The sequence below is a fragment of the Mus musculus genome, chromosome 2 (assembly GCF_000001635.26).
Source record: "Mus musculus strain C57BL/6J chromosome 2, GRCm38.p6 C57BL/6J".
Taxonomy (NCBI): domain Eukaryota; kingdom Metazoa; phylum Chordata; class Mammalia; order Rodentia; family Muridae; genus Mus; species Mus musculus.
Genome location: NC_000068.7, coordinates 62,607,685 through 62,618,101, shown reverse-complemented (window position 1 = coordinate 62,618,101; position 10,417 = coordinate 62,607,685). Strand labels below are relative to the sequence as shown.

Sequence of the window (10,417 nt, the reverse complement as noted above, 5' to 3'; positions counted from 1 at the left end):
GTTCCAGTTTACATGAAGCTCCTAAAGTTCCCCAGATAGCAGTAGATGACAGCATTCATGTGCTTTGTGATATTTAGTTATTAGATGATGTTTTTAACAAATTAAGGAAGTAGTTCCAGCTATTTTTCTTTCTTTTTAATAAAAAATAACGGACATGAGAGCAGTGAGGACTAATCAGCCTTCCTTTCTAGCCCACTTTGCTTTAATGGGAGGAGGGCTAAGAGAAACCCAGAGGACAAGAGACAGAGCAAAGACCTGAGATGCCCTGTGCATTAGCGATAGGAACCTACAAGCCCACACAACATCCTTTCTGTGATCCAAGCTGGGAAGTGCTCTCTCTTGACAACTCTTCCCCAGTCATCTCCTTCCAAGGCCTCTATGCTGTTAATTCACTCCAACATAGGGAGCCTGGATCAGTCCTGAAAGACAGACCTGACACTCCCTGGTACAGAAAACAGAAAGTGAAGTGGTTTGGAACACAGAGGACAGGACCTTAAACATCTAAATCCTGTCTGCAGTTTGGGGGCTTCCAAGCCTTCGTATCTTTGCTGGGCCTCCAAGCCTTCATATCTTTGCTGTTTCTCTTACGCCACTTTTCCATGTTTTTCTTCCCTCAGATGAAAGTGTCATCCAGACAAAAAGAGTATCCCCCGAGCCAGAACTGCAGCTCAGGCCTTACCAAATGGAAGTGGCCCAACCAGCTCTAGATGGGAAGAATATTATTATCTGCCTCCCCACGGGGAGTGGGAAAACCAGAGTGGCTGTTTACATCACCAAAGATCACTTAGACAAGAAGAAGCAGGCATCTGAATCCGGGAAGGTTATCGTTCTTGTCAATAAGGTATACGCTCCTGTGCTCCCTCTTGTATGAACATTCTCACTGAAGCCTGAAGATGATAACATTTGTAGCACCAAACCACACAGAGATTCATTTCATTAGGTTTAAGGTCAAAGAAACCATTTATTTTCATTTTTATCCTTAAGCTATATATCTAAAATTTAAGAGATTAACCTTAAAATTGATGTTTTCATGAAACTAGATCATTAAGCAAGATAGTTCTAATTTACATATAAAAATTTAATTTGTCAGCACACTCGCTCTTTTTTTAATTAGATAATTTCTTTATTTACGTTTCAAATGTTTTCTCCTTTCCTGGTTTCCCCTCTGAAAACCCCCTATCCCCATCCCCCCACCTGCTCACCAACCAGCCCATTCCTACTTCCTGTCCCTGGCATTCCCCTATACTAGAGCATAGAACTTTCACAGGACTAAGGGCCTCTCCTCCCATTGATGACCGATTAGGGCATCCTCTGCTACATATGCAACTAGAGCCATGAGTCCCACCATGTGTTTTCTTTGGTTGGTAGTTTAGTCCCAGGAAGCTCTGGGGATACTGGTTAGTTCATATTGTTGTTCCTCCTATGGGACTGCAAACCCCTTCAGCTTCTTGGGTACCTTCTCTAGCTCCTTCATTGGAGACCCTGTGCTCTGTCTAATGGAGGGCTGTGAGCATCCATTTCAACACACTCACGCTTTTGAGCATGTGTGACCCGAAAATGATGATCAACTACCTTCTTTTAAAGCATCTTTAGCCACTAATACTTAACCAAACATTGTATATACTCTTTATCCAGAACATTATAGAGCAGAGTGTGACTGAAAGATAGAGAAAACTTAATTGACTATTTTTACCCAATTGAACATTAATATGTATTACATTAAATGCTACTGAACTTTTCTTTGAAAATTTGTATCTTGTAAAGGTCCTCCAATCATCTTTATATTAACACTGTAAACAAAATTTATTTATTTGAATTTTATTTAGATAGAAGAGAATTTACACACTAGTAGACTGAATAATATTTTTTCCTATTCTAGGAAATAAAATTTAATGTGCTTTTCATGATTAGCCTTTTTCTTATCATCATGTACTTGTTTAAAGGAAATAACACCGATAGACTTTTAAGACTGCTTGTGTAAATTTTTTAAGATTTATATTATTCTAAAACATTTTGTAGGAAGCTGCTTTGCCATATTAAAAATACCATATTCAGTATCCACAGGGTGAGTGGTGTCCATCACCGTGTTTGAAATGGACCTGTGTGGACCTTCTAAGCCTGACCTGCTCTCCTGGACATGTGCTCAGTGGTAGAGCTCCTGCCTAGAGGATGCAAGGCTCTGGATTTGAAATCCAGCACTCACCTGGGCATGGTGGCCAATGCCTTTAATCCCAGCACTTGGGAGGCAGAGGCAGGAGGATTTCTGAGTTCGAGGCCAGCCTGGTCTACAAAGTGAGTTCCAGGACGGCCAGGGCTACACAGAGAAACCCTGTCTCAAACAAACAAACAAACAAACAAAAAATCCAGCACTCCCAGAACCAAACAGAGGGTCATATCTTTATACCTTTCTACCCACCATGGGAAGATGATTTTTATATTCTTTTCTGGCAATAATGAAACATTAATATTTATTTGCCCTAAACCTTTCATTTATTCATTTTTTGAATATAAGTTTAAATCCTATTTCTACCTACCTATTAGCACTGTGACCTCAGACAAATTTCAACATTTTCTAACATTTTAGTTGTCTAATCTCTTCCCCCGCCCCTCTGTGTGTGTGTGTGTGTGTGTGTGTGTGTGTGTGTGTGTGTGTGTGAGAGAGAGAGAGAGAGAGAGAGAGAGAGAGAGAGAGAGAGAGAGAATATGCATGTATGTGCTTGCTCAAAAATTAAGTCTAATAATAACTCATTAAATTTTCTTATTTTCTTTTCTTCCTTTATCATCTGTAACTTAATGAAATTGAATACTTTACATATAGGACAGGATTGAGTCCTAAATCCACAGGAAAAAAATAATGTTGTTAAATGAATCCAAAGCTGCTTACACGATGTCTTTGTTCCTCTAGGGCAGTTCTGCCATTTTCTGAATCTTAGCCTCTGAGGAGAGGTGGTGACCTCTCCTCTCGAAGGCTCCCTTTCCTATTTATCTGTCTCTGTGTCATATATACCACCTCATCCTAGTCATGTAGCTTCAAAGCCCAGTGATTATCTTTCATTAATTTCCTTCTCTATTTCCCTGATCTGGTCAGAGGACCATAGACTGTAAGAGCTGAGAAGACCTTTGTGGTACAGCTTTCCTCCTTGGCAGAGATGTGCCACTTCTAGTTAATATCTGGTACCAAGGAAATTTCCCATCTTCCAAAACAACCACAGCCATTCTTTCCACATTTGCCACCCAAAGTAATCCATGCATGTGTTCTCTTAAACACATGTGTTCTATGAAACCCACAGTTATTCTTTCCTCTGTTATCCTGGAACATAATCATAACTCTCCTGCTTTGCAACAAAGAAAGGGCAACATCCTGTGGGTACTGGGTGACACCATAGTCCCTTTTATTATGATTCCCGGGCCCCTCAGGATTTAACATCCTCATAGTCTCCCAGACACATTGTTGAACAAATGCTGTAGATGCAGTCTTAGGAATGTGGAGTGGAGGAGAGACGAGGTCTAGCTCAATCCAGGACTGAGTACATTTGTATATCAGAATCTGTACTAAGCTAAAACCTTATTTTACTTTTGTATAACTGACTTTCAAGCTTCAGCATTTTTCTTATTTATGTTGTCTGATCATTTTAGATCTGTTTTTATTATTTTATGTGTATGAGTGTTTTGCCTGCGTGTGTGTGTCTGTGCACCCGGTGCATGCCTGAGGCCCATGGAAGCCGTCAGAGAGTGTTGGATCCTCTCAAACTGAAGTTACAGAGAGTTGGAGTTACCACGTGGTGCCTGGGAATTGAATCTGGGTCCTCTGAAAGAATAGCGAGTGTTCTTAACCACTAAGTGGGCCACTTTTCTGGTCCCAGATCTAATTTTGTAATGGTTTACTGTACCTTTCTTTATATAAATGTTCTTTTGCTTGATTTATTCTACTTAGGACTCTTTCAACCCATACAATCTAGGTAGTTCTTATTCATGCACATTTACAGGCACATTTATTGTTTATCATTTTCATCATTTGTATCTACTGTATTGGATTCTTTTGATAATCAAAGCAGATTTTATTGGTTCTATGTGGCTTGTGTAGATCCTGTACCCATTTGAGCATGGTTTGTGAACTAGGTTCTTAAAAATCCGAGTACTTAGTGGCTGTTGTTAAAAGCTATGAGATAAACAAAGGTATCCCAGTGTTTGTGTCTATGTGTGAATATTTAGCAGAGTAATTAAAAATTTCTCAATTAACTATCAAAGCTTTTGAGTTCCAAACATGAAATTTGAATTTTCCAATGACATTTTCCCATTGAACAAGCACTAAAAGCACCGCCCAGTCCTCTTTCCTCCCTCCTTGTTTTCTTTGAGATTACTACAAAGACTTTCCACTAGCTCTCCATTTACATTGTTATTGTTTACTGTAAGTTGTCCCTTAAATATATTTAAAGAACCTTCAGCTTTAATTATTTATTTTTTATTTTTTTGGAAATCTCTAACTTACGAATGCAGCATATTAGTGTCTAGCCAACTTGCAATGTATTTTAGCTCCCAATCTAGAGTACAGAAAACTTGGTCTCTAATACCATTTACTTTCGTCTCCATCCTTTCCAAAGTTATAGCCTTCAAGTGCAGAGAGAAATGCAAACACCACCTGTGCTCCCAGACTTTCCATTTCCTATCTAGGGCTTCAACATCATGAGAGAGAAGTCCCAGGTTCCTTCAGATGCTGAAATGCAGCCCCATATGATTCAGCAGAAGTGGGGAGCAGTTGGGCTTGATTAGTCTTGGCACGCACTCTGTCACATCTCAGGAAAAGGCTCCAAGAGGACCACACACCTCCCAATTAGCCATGTCAGACTTGCATCTGGCTTTCTCTATGTCCTTCAGTGGGAAGACAGGGCTACCCAGAGTGAGTTTCAAGATTGTCCAACAGTGACCGCATTATCAGGCATAATCACATTGTGAGGGATAGAGCGAGCAGGTGCCGAAGCCTGGCCTTGACATTCTTCCTATCAACTTTCGATTTGCTATACTATATGCTTCTAGAATTCCATTTTTATATCCTCCTAGAAGGAAACTCTCAAGGTAGCTTGACTCAGGTGTTATAGCAATTGCAGGCTGGCAATATAGCCTAGGTGTTAGAGCAATTGTTTAGCATACATGAAGCTGGGAGTTCTGTCCTTGGCACTACAACCAAATCTTACTTCATGGAGCATGCTTGCAATTCCAGCACTAAAGAGAGGTAGAGACAGAAGGATCAGGAGTTCAAGGTCATCCTAAGCTACATAGGGAGTTCAACGCCAGCCTAGACTAAAGGATAACTCCCTTTCTCCAACAAACAAAAATAAATTAGGAATGAGACAGCCGAACCTGTGTCCTCCTCAGTCTGGGAGGTCTTCTGAGTTACTAGCAATTACAGGTGTCACCAAGGTGTCAGCAGTGACTTTCAGAAGATGCTGCAACTTACAGAGTTGGTTAGAACGAAAGTGAATTTCCACCTCTCCTACCCTTTCTTGCCACTTCATTTTTATTCAGACACCAAAGCCATTGTGGTAGTTTATTCTCTCCCACCCCACACATCCTCAGAATAAATGTGCTTATGCTACCTTCCGGGTTCCTTGCTCTTTCCAATGTTGTGGTCAGATAGCCAGTAGCAGGATCCCAGGCACTAAGAAGAAATGATCTCTAGAATCCAACTCATGGGTATCCTGAGAACTGTTAGATAGAATTTAATATTCCACTTAATGTTCCCAGCTGACCCTGCTCTACACATTAAGAATTGATTTAGTATCAAATAAATCCAACTTAACTCTTGACCAGAGCCCCTCCAAGCCTTCCTTTTGGAGGTCAGATGTTCTTCCACTGTGGTGTCACACTGCTGTAGCTCTCTGGGAGAATAATTACATTGTGTGTGATGGGTCTTTCTGTTAGTCATAGAATAAGTACTCGGTGACACTGAGTTACTCTAAGTCAGCAGCTTTATCTTAAATTCCTTTATGCTCTAGATATAATGTCTACATCTAATACAAACACAATGGATATTTAAAGTCAGATGAATAGAAGGAATGATATATAGAAGGTAATATCAAGAGTGCACACGTAATCCTTTGATACTCCTCTGTGCCTTTCGATTTCCTTTCCTCCCTATTTTTTATGAAGTTTTAAAAATTCTGTATGTTCTTATGTTTTTAAGGTAATGTTAGCAGAACAACTTTTCCGAAAAGAGTTCAACCCATATTTGAAGAAATGGTATCGAATTATTGGATTAAGTGGCGATACCCAGCTGAAAATATCATTTCCAGAAGTTGTCAAATCTTACGATGTTATTATCAGCACTGCTCAAATCCTTGAAAACTCCCTCTTAAATCTGGAGAGTGGAGACGATGACGGTGTGCAGCTGTCAGGTTGGTTGGAGTGATTATTTTTAGAAAAAAAGACTGAGAGAAATATTAAAGATAGTAACAGAGAATGCTTGTTAAATCATCTTTTTATGATGAAAAGTAACCTTAGTTTAAGTTACTTTTTATTTCACAAGGCGTCATTGAAGTGCTCCACTTCCCTGAAAAAAAGGACCAAAAAGAGAGAAATGGTTAACTTGATGGCTTGCTTTTTTTTTAAGTATATCATTAGTAAATCAAGTACTGTGTTCTTCCATTACTTCTGACACACACAATGCACATGCGCACATGCACGCACGCACTCTCGCGCCCCCCCCCCGCCCCCACACTTTCAACTTATCTCTTGACTGACCCATACCTTACCAGAGTCCGTTTAATTCCTTCCTTGAGAGGTCAATTTTTCTTCCATTGTGCAGTTTCTCTGCCTGTGTCTCTCTGGGAGAATAATTACATTGTGTAATATATGTATACACACACACACACACACACACACACATTTGATGGCAGATTCTGTTAGAACTCCCTTCTTGACTATAGAGTTAAACTACAGTCCTGCCTGCATTATTTGGAATGATAAAATAATTGGGAGGAAAACAGAGAAAAGTAAAAGTATGCAAAGTTTAAAAAGCATAAAATCATAGCTGTCTAAATAATATTCTTTTCACTTGATGTTGCAAAAAGAGACTTTATCAGCCTAGAATTAAAAGTCTATTCTACAATCAAAGTGGGGCCCTGGGAAGATTTTGCGGTTGTTGTTGTTGTTTGTTTGTGTGTGTGTGTAAGAAAGATGTGAATTTCACTGACACTTTCTGCATCTCATCTTGAGACAGGGATAATAGCTGGCAGGAACAGTGTCTTGATGAACACACATGAACTTTGTAGTCTTTAATTTTGCTACTGGTCACGGTTAAAATCATACCAGCAGATTGACATAGGGCTGTGCTAATGTTCTGCCCAAAGACAATGACCCATGGCAGCTCTCTCCTTTAGCTTCAGTGTTCTTGTGTCTCTGTCACAAGCCAGTTTGGGTAAACAGACCTTTTATCTTTCTGTTAAGACTTCTCTCTCATTATCATTGATGAGTGCCATCACACCAACAAGGAGGCAGTCTATAACAACATCATGAGACGATATTTGAAGCAGAAGCTGAGAAACAATGACCTCAAGAAACAAAACAAACCAGCCATTCCCCTGCCGCAGATACTAGGACTGACAGCTTCACCTGGTGTTGGAGCAGCCAAAAAGCAGTCTGAGGCTGAAAAACATATTTTAAATGTAAGTGGCTGAGTTTGTGTATAATAGCAAAAGCAACAACAAAAGCCATGTCAAATGCCAAATGCCTATGACTCTTAAGATTTTAAGTAGTGGTGGGAGTTCAAGTGACAGAAGCTATTTGCTTTGCCTCTTGAAAATAGCCTCTGCCTTCTACACCAAGGTGATATTCTTGATCAATACCAAGGATACAGAGCAAAGGATGATAGTTTTCATTCCCAATGACTTCTTACTCCATGACTTTCAAAGCATCATGCTTTCTGTGTCCCTTTCAATTATGTGTCAGTCTAGAACATGGGTTATTCAAGTTAAAGTAGAAAAGAGGCAAATGTCGTGGTTCCTGCCTTTAATCCTGGCATGAAGAAAGCAGAGCCAAGCTGATTGCTATGAGTTTATGAATTGACATAGTGAATTCCAGATCAAGTAATGCCTCAGAGGGTGACCATCTCAAAATAAGGGGTTGGGGGAGTGGGGAGTAGACATGTGAGAATCTTTTATTAAAGATGCACTCACCAGCTTCCCCAGATGGGGTTCCATTTTAAGTATTACTTAAATATTTAAGTATTACTGCTGATCTCAAATTATGAGGAGGTCAGAGTACCTAAGCCTCTCACTGTATGTAATTCAATAGAAATTATTAAAGTAAACAAGAGTCAAAAAAGGATTGTCTCCAAGATTCAACTCATTACTGGGATAAAGGCCTAACTTCTACCTATGATCTAGGCAGCTCCTCCCTTTGTGCTGTCTTTTTTTGTAAAGACAATAATGGGAATATGGTCCATGAACATCAAAATGATTGTCAAAATGACTGTCTGACAGAATCAAATAGTTACTCCATAATTAACTCCTGTAAACTTGCACAATTTTTTTCTTGTTTTCCGAGTCTTATATTACAGATACAAAATGAAAATCTAGAATTAGACTTCAAATATACTTTTGGAAGACACCAGAACAAATATTATCGATTATCATCGGTTAATTAAATCAATGCTAAAATACTGCATTCAATAAATAATGCTGCGTATCACCTGAATGAAATGTTATGCTACACATTTATGCTAAAATGAATATTGTAATTTTCTTACAAAAAATATGCATTTGGCTGTAAGAAAGGAATACTTAAAGTGTCTTTTTTTCCCCAGATATGTGCCAATCTTGATGCCTTTACCATTAAAACAGTGAAAGAGAATCTTGGTCAACTCAAACACCAAATAAAGGAACCATGCAAGAAATTTGTGATTGCTGATGACACCAGAGAAGTATGAACAGTGTTTTATATGTATTTGTCTGACAGCACCATGTCCGATGGAAAATTTCACATTTGCCATCTGAATATTCATTCCCATTTAACATTTTTATCAAACAAGCCATGACTTAATACTTTTAAAAAATTGATAGGAGGCAGCAAAGACTGCCACTAATTGTCTCTACCATCCTCCTCCTTCTGGCTTAGCTCAGGGTGTGGCTACTTCTGATTCTTGGAGGAGTGGGAGTATTGGACCAGGAGCACTGGACAGCTAACCTAGAGGGGGCGTGGGAATTGGTGCCCTCTAAAGATCTAGGCGGCATTTGTGAGACTGGCTTTTTACTGTTCCAGGGAACCATTTTGTTGCAGTTGTCAAGGACAAGAGAAACCCTCATTTGTATTTTTTTTCTCTTTGAAAACAGACCATAAAAATTTTTGAAAAATTTAAAGTACTGGTGCTTTTCTGGTGAACATTTTCACCGATTAAAAAAGTGACCAGCTTGTAGTCAGTTTGGACGTCATGTTTAGTAGATTATTCCAGTCTCTTCTTTGGTAGAATTGGAAACTTGATAGGCTTTAGAAATGTAAAATAAATTTAATTCCACTGAGAATCTGCCATCTGCCTCATCAGGCTACGAGGATTAAATGAGGAGATACGCGTGCAGTAGGTAACACTCAGAATGCTGTGGACACCACACCAGTACCAGTGGGCACCCTCCACAGAGCACCCATTTTCATTCTGAATTGAAGCTGCCTCCTGTTGATTATCCACTACTCACGTTTACGTTTTTTTCTCTTGCACTTACCTGAGGAACTCAAACACATGCTTCTATTCTTGATCATCCAAAAAACCATGTCTCTGGATATTCCCTTGAAAATAATTTGCCATGCTTTCTTGTCTTAACTTTTACAATTACTCCTCATTAAAGTGTGATGCATGGGAAAAGCACAAAATGTATTTGTGGATTTTCATAAGCTGACAAAACTTATGCAAAAAAAAAGAAAGAAAGAAAGAGATAGAGTCAGTTCATTACAAGGCCTTCAAAACTCCTCCTACCTGTCCCCATGCCAAGGAAACTTAGTTTCAACTAATTTTGAACTTTATCCAAGTTCAATCACATAATATACATTCTTTTATATCTGGATTTTTCCCCCAAAGTATGCCAATTGCTTTTTATTTTGGAAGTAATAGTACTGAAGCCTGTTTTGAATAGCTTTGGCTACACAGCTTCATGCTCCGGGCTGTCGGCCTGTACACGCCTGCCCAGGAGATGTCTAGAATCTGCAGATCTTAAGACATAACACATTCGCTCATTTTTAAACAGCTTTATTGGCTCTGTGGCTGGGCTCTTCTAAGCGTTCCCTGGCTAGTGTGCCCTTACCTTTACTCCTAGCTCAACATCTCTAAATCTGCCCTCAATTTAGTTGCCTGGTTACCTACTCTGAAGCCTATTGGTCTTGCTGCCCAACACACTTTTGGGCTGCCCTTCAGTGGGCCCCTTCCTTTCCACCT

At 39.5% G+C, this 10,417-nt stretch overlaps 1 protein-coding gene across 3 annotated transcripts in view; it reads left to right on the top strand.

The window, feature by feature from the left end:
* Ifih1 (interferon induced with helicase C domain 1) overlaps positions 1-10,417 on the top strand; it is a 50,638-nt gene that overhangs the window by 28,154 nt on the left and 12,067 nt on the right. For all 3 annotated transcript variants that reach the window (XM_006500187.4, NM_001164477.1, NM_027835.3), the window contains 4 exons: positions 618-841; positions 6,182-6,392; positions 7,444-7,661; positions 8,801-8,917. In XM_006500187.4, coding sequence (XP_006500250.1) covers positions 618-841; positions 6,182-6,392; positions 7,444-7,661; positions 8,801-8,917 — 770 coding nt within the window. The remainder of the gene's footprint in view (positions 1-617; positions 842-6,181; positions 6,393-7,443; positions 7,662-8,800; positions 8,918-10,417) is intronic.